The following is a 22,029-nucleotide window of genomic DNA, read 5'->3' as shown; positions in this document are numbered from 1 at the left end:
CACAATGTAAAGATACTCCATTACAAGTAAAAGTCCTGCATGAAAAATCCTACTTAAGTAAAATGACATATGTATTAGCAGCAAACTGTACTTAAAGTATTGCAGTAAAAGTAGTGGTTTGGTCCCTCTGACTGATATATTATTATGTATGACATCATTAGATTATTAATACTGAAGCATCAGTGTTAGAGCAGCATGTTACTGTTGAAGCTGCTTTAGGTGGAGCTAGTTTGAACTACTTTATATACAGTTAGCTAGTTTAGTCCAGTGGTTCCCAACCTAGGGGTCAGACCAGGGTCCCCATGATAAACCATGATAGAAGTTTAGAGAGAAAAATTACTATTTAGTGGAGCTGTTAACAACTCATAGACATTTGAAATGTGACCCCGACTACACACTGATTTTTGTAAAACATCAAAAGCCAAAAAGTTTGGAAACCACTGGTTTCATCTTTAACAATGTGTTGTATTTTGAAAGCTTGTTATTTTATCCATTGTGTCAAATCTTCATCTGAAAAGTTACTAAAGCTGTCAAATAAATGTAGTGCAGCAGAAAGTACAATATTTCCCTTTTAAATGTAGTGAAGTGGAATTATAAAGTAGCAAAAAATGGGAATAGTAGAAGTACCTCAAAATTGTGCTTAAGTACAGAACTTGAGTAAATGTACTTATTTAGTTTCCACCTCTGACATACAGTATATGCAAGACAAAGAGAAAGGACCTAATAAAACATTTGGCACATTGACCCTGCGAATACATTAAAATGATGAAATAAATTATGAAGGAAATCGCCATAAAGCTTGGGTCTTTATATCCATTTCACTAGCTTTGCGCATCATTACAATCAAAACATTCCAAACCTGTGTGAGGATCAGGACATTTTTCACTGCTGAATAAGATTCACTAAATGAAAGCTGTAGGAGATGGGTTTATTAAATGTTGCTTTGCCACTGAGATAAGCAGGATCTCACTATTGTCAGCTGAAAGATGGCTGAATGCAGCACAAGTCTTATGCTATTGCTGCATCTTGGCTTCATCGCATTTTCCATTTCATTACCTCATGCCGTGGCCCCTGAATGTCCATGTCACACATTTGCCACAAGGGATTGGATACTTGCTTGCAAAAAACTGCATTCTGCTAATATTTACATTTAGTGTTGACACCACAGCGAACTGAATATATGTAGGTGCACCTTTGGCTGTAAGAGTGGGTTAACTGTCAGGATTACATGGTTACTTATTTCACGTTAAGAGCACATTCCTAGAGGTGGAAATGATGGAAAATGTTCTGTATATGTAGCCTATATGGATAGTATGCACAGATTTTGAGTGGACTTGAAATGGCTGCTCTTGTCATGGGTAGTTTTTTGTGTGTTATTTTATGCCTTTGCCTCACCACATCAGCGGGTAAGAGTCTGGAAGCATGTCCTGTGTCCTACATGCTACTAAACATTTCATTAGTTTGCCCGCTGATATTGAGGAGAATCTGATTACCATACAAGACTCCTCTTCCCTCTTTATGTCCACAGCCTCGGGAGAGAGGAAGGATGCGCTTCCACAGACTCCAGAATGTACAAATAGCACTGGATTATTTAAAGAGGCGGCAGGTAAGAAATCAATCCAGGTACAATTTTCAAACTCTTGTTATGTCACACTTTTGATTCAGTACAGGAAAAAGCTGACACACTCGTATAAACCTTTTCAAGTTTAAACTACTGGATTAAGCTACTGGAAATCAGCCTGGAGACAAAATCCATCATGCAGTGATGCAAAAACACAAAAAGACTCTCATAGCATTCATAGCATTACAGTAACTAGCTAAAAACCCACATAAATATTTAGGAACCTGCACACTTTGAAGCACAAGGTCTGCAAAATATATAAAAAGTTACAGTTGAGTTATATTTATGTTTCAGTTCATGTATGCAGTTGCGTTTTGTCTTGGCAGTTGCATTACATTAGCAGAGATTTATTCATTCGTTACCACTTAGCCAGACAAATGCAAGCAAAGGCATATAATTGTAGTGGGATTTGAATTAATTGAATTAACTTACACATACATATATATTGATATAGACACAGTGTTGTGCATTGTGTGGGACGGCCACTCTCAGTGGTAACTACTCGTGGCTTTGTCTATATTTCTGAATGAAAATTACAATTCAGTTGCCACAAACAGTAATGGCAGCATTTAAAGGAGCGCTTGACTACAAATCCCATCAGCAGGGTTTCAAAGAGCTGTGATTGCCCTCCCTTCCCCCACCAGAGTCAGGATATGATGAAGAACACAGCCTGGCTGAGCTCAAGCCAGATGTGACGTAAGACTTGAGACAAAGGACTCATAGATGCTCACAGATGAGCTGTTCTATTGTTTTATCTACATGCTACACACATCCATGGTCCCTCTGTATTTATTAAAAATGATTTGAACAGTTTAAACTTCCTTAAATCTCCACATGTGGCTGATTGATCACAATTATTAAAGATGATCAAGGGGGCAATGGAGGAAGAAATGCTTCTGGATTACAGCTGTATTAAACCAAGACTGTGTCTAGACTCTGCTCTCTGCTTCATGTTTCAAGGAAATCATTCTTTTTTTTTTTCACTCCGATATATGGTTGTTAAAACAGTCCCAGCAGGATGTAATTATTTTCTCTGTCACCTTAGTCCACACTGTGATTACGTTAACAGTGTTTCTTCACACAATGTAATGACTATTGTGCCACCTTGTGGTACCTGAGAAATGAGACACCATGGGCTCATATTTTTTATTTGATGAGTACACCACATAAATCTAACAGTAAATATCATCATTAAGAATCTCAAGAACAGCTTTTGAACACATTGAGATATTTTAAATATGCAATACTGTATATTGATCAGATATTTCTTGTCATCAGGTCAAACTTGTAAATATCAGGAATGACGACATCACAGATGGCAACCCAAAACTGACCCTGGGATTGATCTGGACCATAATACTGCACTTTCAGGTCAGTTTTATTATTTTATGGTTTATTAATTCATATATTCAGTAGTCAAGTAATTAAGATTTATTACCGTGATAACTGATTATTACGTACTTTGACTTCCTTGTGTTAGATGTAACAGAGGAGTTCACACCGATAATGAGTGTTAATTTTAAGCCTGTATGAACCATAACATCTACATGCTCTTGATCTGTTGTATACTTAAGACATTTTTAATGCAATGTATTTTCAGCAGAGTTTCTTTCATCTATATATAGTTTAAAGATATATTAATGCAATAGGGAAACTGGCATGTTTCCTGTTTTGGGATTGAGTTATATAGTAGCTTGTCAAATGCCCTCCAGATTAATACTTTTCAGATGTGTTCACACCCACAACATAGATGTTTCTACTTTTGACCACAAGGTGTCAAAGCTGTGAAGCACATACCATGCTGAATATCTTACTCATTGCAGATTACAATGTAATAGATGAAACTCATATTCATGTGGTTTACTTTAGGTCATGTTTAGTTCAGCTCAAGTTGTAACTTGACAAGTAAACCTCAGGTAGCTTCTAGTATCTCAAATCTGTGTCTAAATAGAGAGAAACTGGCAACTCATACATTTTCAACAAAAGAAAAGTATTGTGTGATGTGTAATTTCTTATGTCCTCAAATATACTTGGTCTAGTTTTTTCACAGGTCAAAACATCTGTTTCAGTTCATTACCTCGTGAATATTTGTGCCTGTGCACAAAGCATTAGTGTGCAGTTACACTTAGAGAAAGCTTCCCAATTTGGAGAGTTGTGATAGTTTTTAAGCTTCTTGTGCACTCTATGCTGATTTTATATTTCTCCCTTGATGTTCTCAAAAATGTTCTCTTGGGGAATACTTATCATTTTTATTGCTGGTGTGACACAAATCATGTCAAAATGAGTTAGTCTGTGGGTGCATGCCAGGAATCCAGATGTCCAGTAGAACTGTCCAAAATCCAATAGCATCCAGAAACTTCAAAATTTGACTACTTCTCACTCACTCTCTTTCCAACTCTCCCTCTCTCCTTCTCTCTGACTGTCTTGGGTTGGATTATTAATATCTTTGGCACATGTCTCAGGATTCAGTTGGTTAGGGGCAGGAATATTGTAAAAGCAAAACACACAGCTTTAATTGAGATGTAAGCAAGTTAGTATATGATTTTAGAACAAGCATGCATCTGTCTGACTAATGCCATTAGTGAAATAATTAGGTAATATAATTTTGCCTGGACTCAAACATGCTGACAGGTAGCGTCGGTGATGATTCCAACACCTGCTGCTGTCAGTCTCACGCAAGCCCTTGAGCAGTCTATCCAGCAGCAATGGGCCTGTTTCTTCTTGATTTAGAAGGATAGCAGGGCACTTCAGGAGAAAATGTAGAGCTTCAGTCAAAGTATACACTTTATTATAAAAGCATTGCTGACAGCAGACTGACATGTGTGGACCCGACTTTGTTTTTATAGTAAATGCTTTTGTATGACTGTTTTTGCCTTAAGTATCCAGGATCAGTTCCTGTCTAAAGGACAGAGGTTGATTTGGGGACATGCTGTACGTGCTTTTCTTATTGCTGTAGGCTATTTTTTTTTACAAACATGCATAAACTGTGAATATTGATAGAGTTTGTGTCATCTTAGGTTTACCTCAACTTTCCTGCTCATAGGTGGTTTACTGTTTCACTACTGAGGTTTTGTTAAGGTATTCCAGACACTATCCATTGTGTAATCAAGTTTGTGCAGATAAGAAGTTGATTTCATCACACACGGCTGCCGCTATTGTATTCTTCACAATTGCGACCACACTGTATTTTGACCTGGGCCAACCTAGACTGTAATATTTGTTTGTGTATTCACTGTTATCAGGTGTTGCTAGCTGGTTTGTTTTGCCCTGATTGACTCTCACTATCTGTATGTGTGTTGTCCAAAATGCTGTCTGTGAGTTACGGAACACAAACAAAGATTCATATTTCATTGTTGTTTTGTCTTTAAAAATTCAACACAATAACGACTGAGCCTATAAGTATATTTAATGTCATAAAAAATAATTTACTAAAAAATAACTTGCTAATGAAATGATACACATAATCATGCGTAATAGTTTGACCTTAAGCTGCCCATGAGTAGTAGCAGGAGAAATGAGTACTTTGTAGTCTGAACTGTGTTGGCTGTCAGGTGACTTTGACCTTCAGGGAAACTTCACTGGCGTTCAGATATTGTAAGCACACAGTGGCACAGAGTTATTTTTAGTCAAGCTGTGTGGTGGCATTATATTTACTCTTTCACATGCTTCTTATTTCTGTTTTTGCTCCATAATAATCATATGAATAGATTCCTCCACAGTGAGTTTTTATTCCAGTATTACCTTATAATTGTTGCAATGGTTTTATATAGTGAATCACGTCCTAGTCAGAGCATATGCCCCCTTGTGAACTGCCATGGTGGTGATCTGTTCAGATAATAGTGTTTGTTTAAACCATTGGGCTGAAGCCCCACCTCTGGCTCTGCCATTGTACGTAGCTTGATTAATAGACAAAGTGAAAGCACTTTGTTGTCCAGCTCGGATTTGCCTCTGCTGCTCTCGTTGACCTACGCTGGTCTGTTTTTCAAAGCCTTTCTGAGCGGCTGGGACTCTGTCTGGCTCATGCTGCCTGTCCGAGCAGACAAACTTGCTGAGCCAAAATTTCTCACAACATAATAGGTGGCCATCAGCTGGCATCCTCTTGCAGTTTAAACCTTGTCCACCCTTCACCCTTATATGTGGCCTCGTTACACAAATATTAGGAAACCCAAGAGGCAGCTGTGATGTGTATATGTTTACTGTGCAGACGAAGTAGACCAACCAGCCCAAAACAGGTCTGTGCACAAGTCTCTTTCCATTCTTGCTCAGCTGAGAGCTACAAGCACGTGGGCCATGTCTGTGTGTGCATTTATGGCGTTTGCACTGGATTAGCAAAGCCAGAGAAATGTTTCAAAGGTCGGAAAGGATTCCAGTGTCAGAGGAGAGAGCAAGAGAGCAGGAGAGACATGCAGAGTGAGAGAGAGAGAGAGAGAGAGAGAGAGAGAGAGAGAGACAGAGAGAGAGAGAGAGAGAGGCTGACCAGTTCTCAGATGAGTCTCTGGGAGTCAATGAAAGGAAAAGTTAACTCTGCTCAGAGTGGAGCGAGATTTATGTCAGGCTGCCAGGTTGTCTGTCACCGCTTATTGTTTGCCAGTTGCCCAGCGTGAAAATGGCTTTCCGTCGGTGGGATAGTGGCTCTTCAGATCAAGCGTGGCTCACTGGATACTTTGCTTGAAACCAGCTCACTGTTGGGAGCTCAACACTGTCGATGGGGAGGATACTGTATAACTGAAAGCCATGGGAAACATCTGTGGCTGTGTCCGGGGCCCAAAAGAGGAATATTATGTTGACCCCAAGAAAGCCCCACTGAGCCCTGAATCCAAAGAGCTCAAAGGTCGTCGCTATTTTCAGAGAAAGAAGAGGAAATCACAGGAATTTCAGCCTGTTGGATCTCTCAGGAGTCCTGTAAGTGAGGTCATTGCAAGTGGGGGAATCTGTGGTAATGCAGAGCTCCAGGACAGCCCAGATGGGGACACAGAGAACCATGCAGGGCTGGATAAACCTTTGGAGGTGGAGGAACATCGATCCAGGCAAGGCAGCATCAGCACAGGTGTCTATGTTGGAGAAGTGCCTGTTTTTATTCCCAGAAATCCCTCTAATCAATCTCTTGGAAAGAAGTTAGCTTGCAAGTTCGGAAGGTTTCCTACAGACCAGGTAGATGGTGATAGAAGCAGGTCCGCTGTAGATACAAAGCTTCGTTGCATTAACTCAACTTCTGGAGGCGTCTCAGCTAAGGATGGTCTGCTTGTCAAGAAGCTAATTCAGCGACAGTTAAGAAGGGCTGTTAGCTTTGGAGCAGTGGAGCACATGTTACGGACTCTGAGGGGTAATGACAGACCTGGGAGTGAGGAAACGTTTGCCAAGATTATATGGGGCTCTCAAGCACACAGGAGGAGGAGACGGAGGGCCTACACCTGCTCTGGTTACGTAGAACATCTTCCAGCTCCTGCCAAATGTGTTTCTACCCAACACGAGGTAAACAAGAACATGTTATTTATAGTCAATGTGGTGTCATTTATGGTGGATTAATAAGGGGGTTCTTTGATTGGGCTATAATGTAACGTGAACATTGCCAAGGTGATCTTTAGATGATGGACTTGCCTGAGAAATACAGTGAAATATATGCTTAAATAAAATAGTTCTTTAGAGCAGCATTGGTTTATTTTGTTATGTCATCACGTCATTGTTTATCATTTCAGTGTGGTCTATGGTTTAGACTGTAGAGCTCTGTGTCATCACTGTGGTATCTTTCTGTCATTGTTAGCAGACATCCTTGTAAACACAGAAGTTCTACAACTATTCACGAATGAAATGTTGTATTTAGAGCAGACACCTATTGTACAGTACATTATCAAATTAGCACTTTTTAAAACTAGTGTTGACATTAGTTTTGCTCATATGTTTGTAAAGACAAGTACAGTATGCTGACACTGAAATATCTGCCCATCAGTGGTATCAGTACTGGGTGAACATATAAACTAAATCTGCATTCACAAAAAAACAGTATTTGGTTCTTCACAGTTGATCATAATTGATGATATAGATGTTTAACAGCAGTTTAACAGAGAAAAACAAAAACTATGGTTTTCCATTTTGGAGCTATAGCAGCCTCTTGTGTTTTTAGTTTTGTTGTTGTAGCTTCAGTTTTGTTGAGTGCATTTAGAACATGGCTTGTGCCTTTATTGTTTGCATTATCCTAGTTAGTGATCAGAACAACTGGTAATGTTTGATATTGTGGTGATATGGTATGTTGTCAACTAAAATTGTCATGTAAAATAGAAACTCCTTTGAAAATGTGCGCCTTTTCTGAGGCAAACTGATGCAAGATGATTGTTATGACTGTGTGTGAACTGTAGATTGAAACTCTTGTTCACATATCATAAATGTGTTTAAAGCTGGTGTGGCAGCAGTATAGTGGAACTCAACCTATGAAATGGCAGGGTTTGTTATACCTGTTGGTCATCATGCTCTTCTGTATTTTGTGTTATAAAACTATTGAGTAATTTATTACCCAACTCTATCTTCTACTGCTCGTCTGCTGAGAGTTTCTGTGTCTAAAATTCTTTTAATGAGCTAGATAAGGAAACCTTTGACTCATTCACACTTTGTACTTGGTTGTTGTCGAATATGAAATAATATATGTGTTTTTTGTTATTTACAGGAGCATCCTCCCTGTACAATAAATAATTTCTTGAAGCTTAAAATGTTCAGTCTTTGTGAAGCCAAAAAGGTGTTGATTTACGGCAGTGTTTTTTAAATCTGTAATGTGGTGTTGTTGCATTTGATTGTGGTGTTGCTGTTATTGTTACCAGTCCTGCATATCTTGTTTTATTATATTATAAAATAGAGATATGAGTAGTGATGAAGCTTTAGTGTCAAAGAGTTTTTTTTCACAGGTTTGTGGGAGGGATTTTCTGTGTTGCTGAACCACATATCCTCAACTGCACATTTAACAATTTAGCGACAATTTAAAAATGATTTTTCTTTTTCCTTATGTTACAGATCTCGGAGATCCACGTGACAGGGGAGTCCGAGGACATGACAGCCAAGGAGAGGCTGCTGCTCTGGTCAAAGCAGATAACAGAGGGCTACGTAGGCGTAAGATGTGACAACTTCACAACCTCCTGGAGGGATGGGAGGCTATTTAACGCCATCATTCATAAATACAGGTAGCGTAACACACAAAGAAGTGCTCTTTTTTAGCTCATTAGCAATTAAGAATGCAGGTGGGTTTAGTGGTATTTTGTGACTATTTGCTCTGATGAAATAATAAATGTTGATTTTATTGGCTATATATCCTGAATTAATTTTTGTTCTTTTTAGCTGTAATGCTCTGTTGTTTCAATTTATTTTATAAGTATCTATTCTCTCTTTCTCTCACTCTATTACAGACCAGACCTGGTTGACATGAGCCGTGTGTCGACACAGACCAACCGATCAAATTTAGAGAACGCGTTTGGTGTAGCTGAACAACTGGGGGTGGCCAGACTGCTGGACCCCGAGGGTGAGATCCATACACACTGTCATGATGGATTTGACTCTTAAAAAAAAACAAAAAAACATCTGAACACTTTGTGCTATAAATCATGCAGAGTGACGATTTTGGCTTCAGGGAATAATTCCACTGAGTTCAGCTCATTTTCATCTGTTGCATTTCTGACCTTTTGGTTTTCCCTTCCCTCACCAGACGTCGACGTTCAGTCTCCTGATGAAAAATCAGTCATCACGTATGTCTCAACACTGTATGATGCCTTCCCCAAAGTACCCGACGGTGTTGATGGAATCAGTCCAAATGTAAGTCAGTGGCATCGGTCCACCAGTAACTCCACTCAATCCCAATAAAAAATTGCTGTATTGCTGATGATTCGTTTCCTCTGAACAGGATGTTGATATCAAATGGGTGGAGTACCAGAACATGATCAAATACCTCAGCCAGTGGATCAAACATAATGTGGTCGTAATGTCAGATAGATCATTCCCCAACAACCCTGTGGAACTCAAGGTATCGTACTACAACGAGTAAACGTCACTTTGAAGATTTTAGTCTTTCTTATTAGCTTTTTACCTGGCATAACTCCAGCTGTCTCATTTAACAGAGTGCTTCAGATCTGCATAGTGTATAGAATCTGATTATAAAGGATAATTGCTTGCTTCAAATATCCTACATGTAGTGTGTCACTGCTGTAACTGAATCTGAAAATGATATTGATGGATATAAGAGAGCAGCAGCATCCATTTGCTGCAAGTCGATGGCCTCTAATAGGGAAGGCACTTTCATGCAGTATTTTTAAAGACATGTAGAGAGTAAAAGCTTAAAGATCATTCTGCAGGTTAATCTTTGTTTTGATGCTTTGCTGCATGTTATGTGTAGAAAGACTACATTTTATTCTGCTTTCTTTTACAGGCACTTTATACACAATATCTACAGTTTAAGGAACATGAAATCCCACTGAAAGAAAACGAGAAGACAAAAATCAAAAATCTCTACAAAATGCTTGAGGTACACACGTGCAAAAGAGCACAGTGCATGAGTATGATCACATGCTGCAGTATTTCTAGTCCTACATATTGCAGGGATAATGTATCTGTATGTGTGTTTGTGGTGTATTTGACAGATGTGGATCGAATTTGGACGTATTCAGTTACCCCCGGGTCATCACCCGAATGATGTGGAGAAGGAATGGGGTAAATTAATTGTCGCCATGCTCGAAAGAGAGAAGAGTCTGAGGCCTGAGGTGGAAAGGTATGTGGAGGCACTAAGCGTATTAATACTTTGACTGGCCTGGATTAAAGTTTAATCTTTATATTCTTTTTAATCTAATATTATGGATTAATTGTCAGCCAAAGTCATGTCTTATCACAATTTTAAGTATTTAACACTGTTTAAGAGATAGCTGGTGTTTGATACAACAAAATTCATGGCTGTTTGAGTTGCTGCTTTTCAGTTTTTCAAAGGAGCAAAGATGCTGCATGAGTCAGCATAACAGTCTCTTGGGTTTGTACAGGCAAAATGCTCCAGCATCATATTGCAAGCACACTGATGTCGTTACACTGAGAGCCAATGTGTTTAATGTCAGGGTTTCATTTTCTTTATTGAAGTAGAAATTCCCTTGCTAAACCATTGCACTCTTGACCAAATTCACTGCAGCCAAAGTGCACTATGCACTATGAGGTTGAATTTTGTTGTGCTTTAACAGATGATCCAGTGATTTGCAAAATTAAAAGGAAACCAATGAATCTTTACATAAACCGCAGATCATAAAGGCTTTATGTTCTCCAGTAAATTATGGCTAAACTTCCAAATATTTGCAAATGTTAAGAGGATAAAGAGATAGAATTTATGTTTAATGTCAGTTAAGATATGTTCTGATAATATTGTGCAGTGACTGCTTTTGATGGCAAGTTCAGTCAAGTTTTAGAGCTTTATCTGGCGTTCTTTTTCCATCAGTGTTTGTTTGCAGAGTGGATCTCAACTCTGGAAACTCTTTTTGTGCTTAAAAATTTTGTTGACAGTGGTTTAGACAAGTTGACACATCCATTCCTGCCTTCATGGTCTGTAAACACAACAATATTTACCGCATTAATCTTGGGTGTGGTAAAAAACTTTCTGGAACAGTAATTATAACAGATTGGCAGTGCTTTATACAGTCGCAGTTCTTATGAAGGTGCACTGTCTCAACCTGCTCTTTAATTTTTATCCCCTAAAGGCAGCATATTATGTCAGGGTGGGTTTCATTTTACACACTCCTCACCTGGCTTTAGCACTATAAATATGAGCAAGTTGAAAGCCGTTCCATCAGTTGGGTCTGCGAATGCTTGCCGTCAAACTTTCAAGGTTAGGTCGAGGCTGGGATCCTTACAGAGGATGATTAGGATGAGAAATGTTACCTTGATGTGGGAATGGAAGTAACGGTCTACCATGCAAAGTAACATGGCATATTTGAGAGGGTTCTCATCTGTTAGCAATAGTAGTGTCACCAGCTTTGGTTCCAGTGACATTGTCCTCACCGGATCGGAACCTTTACAAATTAACAGCTCAGTCTTTCTCAATAACAGCATTGCTTATGGATCCAGGTGAGATTACAGTGTGCATGCTGGGTTTTGTGAAGCCTTTTTTAGTTTTATTGAAGTGTTAACAACATGATCATTTTGTTTTTGAAGGCTTGAGATGTTGCAGCAGATTGCCAACAGGGTCCAACGGGACTGTGTCAACGGGGAGGACAAGTTGGCATTAGCAAGAACTTCCCTACAGTCTGTAAGTTTTGTGCAAGCTCTGTTTGACTTAATGTAATTTGTGTTAAAACAACATTGATTATACATTCTTTGTCTTGGGTCGTAAGTCTCTTTTTTTTCTCTCCGCTAAGGATGCAAAGCGTCTTGAGTCCGGTATTCAGTTCCTAAACGAAGCTGAGATTGCTGGCTACCTTTTGGAGTGTGAGAATATCCTCAGACAACAAGTGGTGGATATCCAAATTCTTCTGGATGGAAAATTCCCCTTTGCAGATCAACTGGTACAAAGGTACAAAGCACATAATCTTACAAATAATGACACACTGAATTTTCTCACATATTAAGTCATCTCATGTTGTTGTTCCTTTTTGAATACAGGGTATCAAAACTGCGGGATGACCTTCTAGCCCTGAGAGCCGAGTGTTCTTCAGTGTACAGCAAAGGTCGCACCTTGACAACAGAACAAACCAAAATGATGATCTCAGGCATCACACAAAGCCTGAACTCTGGCTTCTCCCAGAACATAAACACTAGCCTCACACCAGCCCTTACCCCTGCACTCACCCCAGGAGGGTTAGGTACCCCTGGGTCCACATTCACCTCTAGCCTTACACCGTGCCTGACCCCGTCCTTGACCCCTGCCTTGACCCCCGGTCCACAGGCCTACGTGGGTGGCATAGACCCAGGCAGCCTCAAGCATTTGAAACACATGCAGATCCGCAAGCCCTTACAGAAATCCTCACTGGCAGACCCCAACATGACAGAAGAAGAGGTCAACATGAAATTTGTTCAGGACCTTTTGAACTGGGTAGAAGAGATGCAGGTAAGCAGTCACAGCATATCACACAGCTTTAATTATGCATAAGAATTTGATCTGAATCTGAATTTTTGCTTTTTTTCTGTTTTAAAGTTGCAATTGGACCGTTCAGAGTGGGGATCTGATTTGCCAAGTGTGGAAATGCATTTAGAGAACCACAAAACTGTACATAGAGCTATTGAAGAATTTCAAATGAGTCTTAAAGAGGCCAAACTTAGTGAGGTAAGTGTTTTGAAGTTTCACTCTGTCTTGCTTATAATCTTAATCTGGAAACATCAACAATCCTAGATAATCAGCCATCTAAATGTCTGAAATGCTGCTACAGTTGCCTGCGTTAACGTCATTCACTCGTTAAATAGCTGTTTTGTGTTTTCACAGATTCAGATGAACATACCCCTGAAAATAAGTTACTCAGAAAAACTGAACAAACTAGAGAAGCAGTATGAAAGGCTATTGGTAAGAGTCTGAAACTGTGCAGCTTTGAAGGCTATAAATTATTTATCTGCTTTGTAATCTGAATTTATGAATGCTTGCTCTTTTCAGAGCTGTTCAAGGGAGCGACAAAGCCATCTGGAAAGCCTGCACGACTTTGTGTCACTGGCAACTCAGGAGCTTATCTGGCTGAATGAGAAGGAGGAAGAAGAGGTTGCCTTTGACTGGAGTGATCGCAACAGCAATGTATCTAAGAAAAGAGACTACCATGCTGTAAGTTGTTTTGTTTCAACAGCCTTTTAAATCAACTGTAACTTCTGTTACATCTGTAATGGTGTAAATGCAGACAGAATAACAGCGGCTTGTTCAGGCAGTTCTTTAGGTCTTACAGGTTTGGCTTTCTTACAACTTTATTCATTTGATAAAACAATAATTTCAGTGAAGGGATGTGTGTGTATTGTGGCACAAATGAATACTCAGCATTGTGAGACAGGATGTGAGATTGTGCGAGAGGATGGAGTGACTGGTCTTTTGCCTTGGCTGAAAGCCAGGAATACTCAGCTTAATGTCTTTTAAACAGGATCTGATGAGAGAGCTGGATGAAAAGGAGGAAGTCATCAAGTCTGTGCAGGACAAGGCAGAACGCCTCCTGCTCAAGAACCACCCAGCCAGGCTAACTATTGAAGTAAGCCCAGATGATTGACTGTGTCTTTTTTCTGTATACTCAGTTCTGCAGTCAGTATGACATTTGATATGATTCCAAAATTTGGAATAGCAGTAGTGTCTCCACCCTGCATTCACCTGCCACAATTATTAAGAGATTTAGGAGTGCTGTTTCAGCTTGTTCTTTTCCAGCTATTATACCTGAATATTGTGTGTTTCATTCCTGTGTTGTTTCACTTCCAGGCATACAAGGCTGCCATGCAGACGCAGTGGAGCTGGATTTTACAGCTCTGCTCATGTGTAGAACAGCATCTTAAGGAAAATGCTGTTTATTTTGAGGTGAATTTCTACTTATTTTTCAATCACTACAGCAAATGTATTGCTTGGTTACTGCTAATGTCTCATTCTTTTCCCTTTTGCAGTTTTTCAGTGATGCCAAAGAGTCTATGGACTACCTTAAGAGCCTGCAAGATACCATTCAAAGGAAGTACAGCTGTGATCGAACGAGCAGCCTGCACAGACTGGAGGATCTCATCCAAGAGTCCATGGTAAACTGATGTGAAAATGTGAAGTGTGTGTGCATGTGGAGGTAGTTGTGAATAAAAACAAAGAGGATAACAACATTGTATTGGTGTTGTGTGTCTCCAGGATGAGAAAGAGCAGCTTCTTCAGTACCGAAGCACTGTAGCCGGGTTAGTGGGCAGGGCCAAAAATATTGTGCAGCTCAAACCCAGAAACCCTGACAGCCCTGTGAGATCCTCCATCCCTGTAAAAGCCATCTGTGATTATAGACAGATTGAGGTATTGTTCACTATGCCAAATTTCACCACATTTAATTCCAGTTTATACTAAAATTTATAAATGTTTTGAAGGTTTTATAGTAAATCTGTGCCATGTTTATATCACAACTCTTTCAGATAACTATTTATAAAGACGATGAGTGCGTACTGGCCAATAACTCTCACAGGGCCAAATGGAAAGTCATCAACCCAGCAGGGAATGAAGCCATGGTGCCCTCTGTCTGTTTCACTGTACCTCCACCCAACAAAGAGGCTGTTGATATGGCTACAAGGTGAGAGGACAGGATTTATTTTGTGTCTGGATTTTCCTACACTGCACTTAAACATTCACTGAAAATAAAAAGTATTCTTGTTCAAACAAGGAATGCATGAGCTCTGGTGACCTGACCTGACTTTCTTTTCCTGCAGAATTGAGCAGTTATACCAGAATGTCCTGGCACTGTGGCACCACTCCCACATCAACATGAAGAGTGTGGTGTCGTGGCATTATCTAATGGCTGACATACGAGCCATCCGCAACTGGAATGTGGCCTCAGTATGTTTGAGTTATCGTTATTGATCACACTAAACAACACCAGCTGATAATCATGATAATTTCAGCTCTGATGATCATTCTAGGAAAAAAAAGCCCTGTTTCTTTATTTCTCTAACCACTGCAGATAAAGACCATGCTACCGGGTGAGCATCAGCAGGTCTTGAGCAACCTGCAGTCCCACTTTGATGAATTCTTGGAAGACAGTGAAGAGTCTGAGGTATTCACAGTAGCAGACTGTGCCCAGTTAGAGAGAGACGTTGAGGCCTGCAAGGAATACTACCAGGAACTACTCAGATCTGCAGAAAGAGGCAAGGCTCAACTTCCCTTCCAGGCCCCACCAACAGAAAGCTGCTGGTGTACATTCAACACCATACCGCGAGGGAAACACATGGCTCCATAAGCCTTTTAAGCCTTACGTTAATGCCTTTCGGAATTATGTTTTCTTTTTTTTTCAAACTGAATTAAGAGGTGGATAGCTTTACTGTTAGTGAAAAACATAAACACTGGTATGACTGTGGGTTTTAAACAAGGTGTAATGTCAGAATAAAAAATATACAGAATGTTTCATAGGACTGTGTAGATAAACAGGGATCCATATACATTAATACACATTAATCTACATACATGTAACCAAAACCATTTAAAATAAGGTTCTTAATCTTATTGAGAGCATTTTCCTAATTCATGTAGGCTATGACTTCCAGTTCACAGTCTACAGAGTGTCATTGATTTAGCTGCATTTCAACAGGTCCTACTTGGCCTTATAATGTAATAATAATGCCACCTAGAGGTGCTTTTAAGTGCTTTCAGTGAATGTTTCAGAGTGTGCAGGTTAAACATATTTTAATTTTATTGTGTAGAATTGCATAGTTTTAATTCTAAAATGAAAGTAAACTTTTAATTTTTGCATTTTTTCATTGAAAATGCTGAAAGTGTGTTTCAAAAAATGCAACAAAACAAAACTTTAGTGTTTGAAACTTACACATATTTTATGCTCTTATGATTTATATTTGTCTGGTAAACAGAGGAACACGAGGAGTCTGTGTACAATAATTACATCTCAGAAATACGCAACTTCCGGATGCATCTCGAGGCCCATGAAGAACACCTGATCAGGCAAATCCGCACGCCACTGGAGAGAGACGACCTGGAGCAGAGTCTCCAGCGCATCACAGAGCATGAGGTACATATCTGAGTGTCTGAAATATTCAAACATATTGAAGAACTTATTGGTGTTTTTATTTTAATCATGGTTTTCCATGTGCCGCTGCAGAAGAAGACAGCAGAGCTGAATAAATTGAAGGAGGACCTTGATGTCATGAAGGAGAAGTGTGAGCTGTTCCTCAGACAGGCCACAGGTTCTCCATCTGCGCCGACCCTCTCCTCTGAACTCACCGTCCTCGTTCAGAGCATGAGCCAAGTGTACTCCATGTCTTCAATTTATATGGACAAGTAAGACATTCCCATCATTGTCTTGCAGTAATCATGGTGGCATCTAGATAGATATTAGCAATAGCAATAAAAGTACCTGAATTCAAGACATGTTTCGTCTTTCTTACAGACTGAAAACAGTGAGCTTAGTGGTGAAGCACAGCCAGAGTGCAGAGGCACTGGTGAAGGCCTACGAATCTAAACTCTACGAGGAAGATGCTATGAACTCTGACCTCAAGTCCATTGAAACAGTCATATCTACACTCAAGGTAAGACATAATTTGGATTCAACATTTTGCCTACATTGACAACATTTTTAGTTCATCTTGAGTAAGTATCGCTCCCTCTGATCGTAGCAATGGCGGACAGAGATTGATGAGAAACAAGAGGTGTTCCATGACATGGAGGATGAGCTGCAGAGAGCACGAGTCATCAGTGACCGCATGTTTAAGGCCCACAACGAGCGTGACTTTGACCTAGACTGGCACAAGGAGAAGGCTGATCAACTGAATGAGAGGTGGCATAACATTCACTCCCAGGTTGATAGCAGGTAAGTGTTGTTTCAGTTTTTTTTTTTTTTGCACTGTAAGAATTAAATTACAACATTTCTGTGCAAACATTGTAAGTGTAAGTAATGTTCATTAATGTTATCCATTCAATTTCAGGCTTCGGGACCTGGATGGTATCAGCAAATCTCTGAAACACTACAGAGACTCTTATAGTAGTCTTGATGAATGGGTTACAGAAATGGAAGCAGCACAGCTAAAAGCCCAAGAAAACAAACCCGAAGACAGCAAGGCACTCGCTGAACTGTTAAACAAGCAGAAGGTAAGAACAGATGTCCTCACAATAAGATAAAAATAGTAGAGATGTAGAGATATACTGTATATTTGAAACATTTTTGTTTTTCAGGTCCTTGTTGCTGAAATTGAACAAAAACAGAGCAGCATTGATGAGTGCCAGAAGTACTCAGAGCAGTACTCATCTGCCATCAAGGTAAGCTAATTTATTTCAGTTCCTTTTAAACAGTTCAAATTTAACTTCTGAATTCTGTTATGTAAATAATTTGCAGGATTTTCTGATTTATGAAATTAACAGTTGGTTTCACTTTCATCCCAGCTTTGTTGGGCAGGGACTGAGCAATTATCTAAACTGAAAATTGCTGTGTTTGAAAAGAAAAAAACAACAACCTTGTTTCTTAACACATAAATCCCTTTTTTAGGATTATGAACTTCAGCTGATGACCTTCAGAGCGATGGTTGACTCCCAACACAAATCTCCTCTCAAGAAACGGAGGATGCAGAGCTCCTCTGATGCCATCCAACAGGAGGTAAACCTATGATTTAACTTTTGAACTAGAGGAAATTATGTGCAGTACATCTCAATCACAACTATACTTGTTTTTCTTTGTTTAATTTCAAACAGTTTATGGATCTTCGAACTCGCTACACTGCTCTTGTGACTCTCATGACACAGTATGTGAAGTTTGCCAGTGAAACACTGAAGAGAACTGAAGAAGAGGAGGTGAGAGATCATATTTTAAAACTCTTTGGCTTTCTACATATACGATAGCTTATGCAGCACTAGCAGTTTAGACATTTGGGGCTATGTGGTAGCTTGACCCTATAAAGCTGCACAACCTTTACTTTCTTACTGTATGTTTGCATGTTTTCTAGGTCTTCTGATTTTGCATCAACATATTTTACTACCTCACTCCAAAAAGTAGTATATAAGTCAATATAAACAGACAAAAACGCCTACATTTATTACACCTTACCCCTTTTTGTGTTCATGGCTTCTACCAAGGTTTGTATTTTTTCAGTATTTTCAGCTCTTCGTGAATGAAAATATTTGCTTCAGTGCTCAAAAGAAGCAAAGGAAATGTGGAAATGCAGTGCATGTCTGCATATACGACAACTCCTTGTTGCTGGTGATGGTGACTTGCTGGGAGGAGCTGGCTGTTTTATTCTTTGACAGACACTTCTTCTTGTGTTGGCCTTTCTGGGGAAAATAAAGCCTCTCCAGGAGTTTGTTTAGTGGTTTACGATTATTGGAGCTAGAAAACTTGAGTGTTACAAGTTGGGGATCAAAGGGCAAAGGTGCAGTGATCAAGTCAGTGATAAGTTCTTTTTTTCACCACTTTAATGTTAAAAATAACAGTTGTTGGTGAAAAATGTGGTGAATGTAAAACTTTTTAATCCTTCCCAATAATCCTGGCAAATTTTTTATATGAAAAAAACAAAATATGTAGTCTTGAAATTGCAAATTCCTGGAGAGATTGCTTAACATTGCACAAGCACTCTGGTAAGAGGAAAAATATCAATGCAATTAATTTTATAATTTCTAAATAAACATGAATTGGTGGATGACTTATTGTTTTGCATTTTAGAGCAGAAAGGCTTTTGAAAGAGCAGAGAATGCCAAAAGGACAGAGAGCATGGAGCTCCAAAAAGCTGCAGGGGAAGTAGAGATTAGTCAACTTAAGCAGCAGGTCCATGAACAGGAGGCCTTGCTGGTTGAAAGACAAACACAGTTGGAAAAGTTGGAAGGAGAAGTAGAAACACGACAGAAGACAATTGATGATCTAATCTTTCAGAAATCACAGCTTGAGCATGACGTTCATCAGTATCGCACCAAATTAGAGATAGCAGTAAAAGACAGAGCTGCTGGCGAGCAGGAATTAAGTCACACAAAACAGTTAATTGAGCAGTCAGAGGCCAAGTGGTCTTTGGCTCAGAAGAAACTAGAAGACCTATTAAAGCAAACAAATGATAGCCAAGATCTTATGAAACAAAGTCCCAAACTTCAGAGAAAAATAAAGGTGGAGGAAGATACTGAGGAAGAGTTGGAAAGTCAAGTCGAGGCTAAGGAAGATGATCTAGCTCAGGAGCCTTTGGCAAATGACAGTCAGTTGACAGTTGACAGTGAGCCACAGTCATCTGCTGTTAGAGAATTGGTGGAAGAAGTGGATGTCCTAAAGCAGAAACTTGAGGAACTGGTCATGGTCCAGGAAAGAGCAGAAATGGCTGAGGAGAAAGCACAAAGTTATAAAAAGCTGTTGGATGACAGCAATAACAGACTGACGAAAGTTCAGATGGAAATGGAAACTGAAAGGATCAACATGAGACAGAAATCAGAGGATCTTCAGCAGGAAACACAGACCATGAAGAAATTCATCAATGAACTTCAGGAGGAAATCAGATCTCTCCAAAGGGCAAAATCCTCACTGGAACAAAATGTGTTTTTCCACAACACCGAGGTTGAAGGCCTTAAAGAGCAGTTGAGGATCTCTCAAGGAGAACTGCTTAAGAAGAGCTCCATGGAGCAGGACAACATTTTTAAGCTTAACAATTTAGAGGAAGACGTAGCATCCAAGCAGGCAGTAATAGATCAGCTAAAGTTTAAATGCGATGAGCTTACAAGAGTAAATGTGTTGTCTGACAGTGACATTAGAGGTCTTCAGATCCATACAGAGTCACTTGAAAAAGAGAGATCATTCTCTGAACAGAAGATCAAGTCTCTAAAGAGTGAGATAGAGAGCTGGAAACAGCAGCTTCAAACAGCTAAGGAGGAACATACCTTAATGAAGAGATCTGAGCAGGCATCACAACTCAAATGTAAAAACCTAGAAGCAGAGATTCAAAAAAGTGAATTAGTTGCTTCTCAATTGCAGAAGGAAGTAGATGAGTTAAAACAAATAAATATGGAGGTGGAAAAGAATCTGAGGAACGCAAGAGCTAAACTTGATCAGGTGACGATGGAAATGGACAGCAAGGATCAGCAAATTAAAATCTTCAAGTGTCAGGTGGAGGGCACCAAATCACAGGTCAGAATTATTGAGGAGGAACTAAATAAGAGAACCCAGACCTCCCATGAGCTTCAAATTAAATTACAGGATTACAGTGAGGAAGTGAGGAAAATGACTGAACTACAGCAGAAAAACAAAACACTCAACTCAAATATTGAATATGATCAGAGAGAAATAACGACTCTGAAATCAGAGCTGAGGTCAGCGTTTGCTGAGAAGAATTTAGCAGATCAGAAGGTCCACATGCAAAATGCTGAAATTAACAATTTGAATGTGATGCTGAAGACAAAACATGCAGAACTGCAAAAAGAATCTGCTGAGATTAAAAAACATCTCGATAAAGTCAATGCATTAGAAGATGAGCTTTTCAAATGTAAGCAAAATATTACAGTATTAACTAGCAGCTCAGAGAAAATAACCGGAAATTTAAAGCTAGAGATTCATGCTCTTCAGAATGACAAGAAAGCTGCAGACAAGAATGTCGAAAACCTGAATGTTAAACTTTCTGAGTTAAGTTCATCCCTGCAAAGAGCAAAAGATGAATTGGCTAAAGATACCAGAGAAAAAAATGTCAAAGAGTCAAAAATAAGGCAGCTGGAGACTGAGCTTCAGAAAAATAAAGTAACAATGAAAGAAGTCATGTCTAGTTCGGACAAATCTCGATCAAATCTACAACATGAAAATACGATCCTTAAGAGGGAGAAAGCTGAGGCAATGGAGAAAAGCATCTCGTTGGGATCTGAAATCAGAATGCTGAAAGAAAAGCTGCAGCGTGCCCAAACAGAAGCTGAACAAAAGCAAAAAGAAAACGCTGTCCTTAAGGTGAGGTCCCAGCAGATGGAAGAACAACTTGAGAAGTGCAAGAAAATGCTAGAGGAGTTGAAACGTAAACTAGAACTTCAGAAAGAAGGCTATGAGAGGCAGTTGTTATTAGTGGGACCAAAGCAACAAATGGACCAACAGCTGCAGATCAAAATGGACAAATTGCAGCAAGAAAAGACAAAGCTTGGACAAGAATTGTCAAAGACAAAATCGCAAAATGCTCAACTTGAGGAAGACAAGCTTAAACTTAACTCAAAAATAAGTGCTTTACAAAGTCTTTGCAATGAGCAGTCAAAGGACTTAACTAAGTTTAAACAGCTGTTGAGAGAAAGTGAGTGGAAACTGACACTAAAGGAAAATGAAGCGAGATCTCTTCATGAGCAAATGGAGTCATACATTAAAGAGGTTAAAAGTCTTCAGGAAAAGCTTTTGACACAGGGGTTCAGGAAGACTGAAAACCAGAAGATGAACAAACAGGAAATCAGTGAAAGCAGTCGCCAGTATGTGAAAGACAGTGAAGCTGCTTTGTTGAAGACAGAAGTTAGAGTGATGCAGAAGGTCATGCCCTCATATGAAAATGCAAAATGCAGCATGGAGGACGAGATTCTCAAAATGAAAGGGTCCTCAGAGGTATGGATGAAGTCAGTTTAATATTATTAAAATAGTCATATTTATTAACAAATATACTTTATTTTAATCTATTCATTTTATTAATATGTTGTTATTTTATGTCTGTAAAATATCTGAAACTGAACTGTAGTCATTCGTAACTTAAAGGTTCTCCCAATGTCACATCTACAGATCACAACAACAGAGAAAGAAAACATTCTTGAAGGACTCAAAGTGAAACAAGATAAAATGGAAGTCAGTCAC

At 39.3% G+C, this 22,029-nt stretch overlaps 1 protein-coding gene across 7 annotated transcripts in view; it reads left to right on the top strand.

Annotated features, from left to right (window-relative positions):
• The window catches only part of dst (dystonin), a 109,127-nt gene that overhangs the window by 29,089 nt on the left and 58,009 nt on the right, over positions 1-22,029 (top strand). For all 7 annotated transcript variants that reach the window (XM_042433104.1, XM_042433111.1, XM_042433107.1 and 4 more), the window contains 29 exons: positions 1,529-1,606; positions 2,900-2,992; positions 8,621-8,787; positions 9,010-9,122; positions 9,306-9,412; positions 9,501-9,620; positions 10,023-10,118; positions 10,234-10,361; positions 11,780-11,873; positions 11,983-12,137; positions 12,227-12,671; positions 12,759-12,887; positions 13,044-13,121; positions 13,209-13,370; positions 13,678-13,782; positions 14,004-14,099; positions 14,183-14,308; positions 14,409-14,561; positions 14,678-14,832; positions 14,969-15,095; positions 15,220-15,403; positions 16,121-16,278; positions 16,369-16,547; positions 16,657-16,795; positions 16,883-17,076; positions 17,192-17,354; positions 17,439-17,522; positions 17,749-17,856; positions 17,952-18,050. In XM_042433104.1, the coding sequence (XP_042289038.1) occupies positions 1,529-1,606; positions 2,900-2,992; positions 8,621-8,787; positions 9,010-9,122; positions 9,306-9,412; positions 9,501-9,620; positions 10,023-10,118; positions 10,234-10,361; positions 11,780-11,873; positions 11,983-12,137; positions 12,227-12,671; positions 12,759-12,887; positions 13,044-13,121; positions 13,209-13,370; positions 13,678-13,782; positions 14,004-14,099; positions 14,183-14,308; positions 14,409-14,561; positions 14,678-14,832; positions 14,969-15,095; positions 15,220-15,403; positions 16,121-16,278; positions 16,369-16,547; positions 16,657-16,795; positions 16,883-17,076; positions 17,192-17,354; positions 17,439-17,522; positions 17,749-17,856; positions 17,952-18,050 (4,035 nt within the window). The remainder of the gene's footprint in view (positions 1-1,528; positions 1,607-2,899; positions 2,993-8,620; positions 8,788-9,009; positions 9,123-9,305; positions 9,413-9,500; positions 9,621-10,022; positions 10,119-10,233; positions 10,362-11,779; positions 11,874-11,982; positions 12,138-12,226; positions 12,672-12,758; positions 12,888-13,043; positions 13,122-13,208; positions 13,371-13,677; positions 13,783-14,003; positions 14,100-14,182; positions 14,309-14,408; positions 14,562-14,677; positions 14,833-14,968; positions 15,096-15,219; positions 15,404-16,120; positions 16,279-16,368; positions 16,548-16,656; positions 16,796-16,882; positions 17,077-17,191; positions 17,355-17,438; positions 17,523-17,748; positions 17,857-17,951; positions 18,051-22,029) is intronic.

This window comes from Thunnus maccoyii, chromosome 14 (genome assembly GCF_910596095.1).
Source record: "Thunnus maccoyii chromosome 14, fThuMac1.1, whole genome shotgun sequence".
Lineage (NCBI taxonomy): Eukaryota > Metazoa > Chordata > Actinopteri > Scombriformes > Scombridae > Thunnus > Thunnus maccoyii.
Note: the sequence above shows the minus strand (reverse complement) of the source record. Positions and strands in the feature narration are given on the sequence as shown.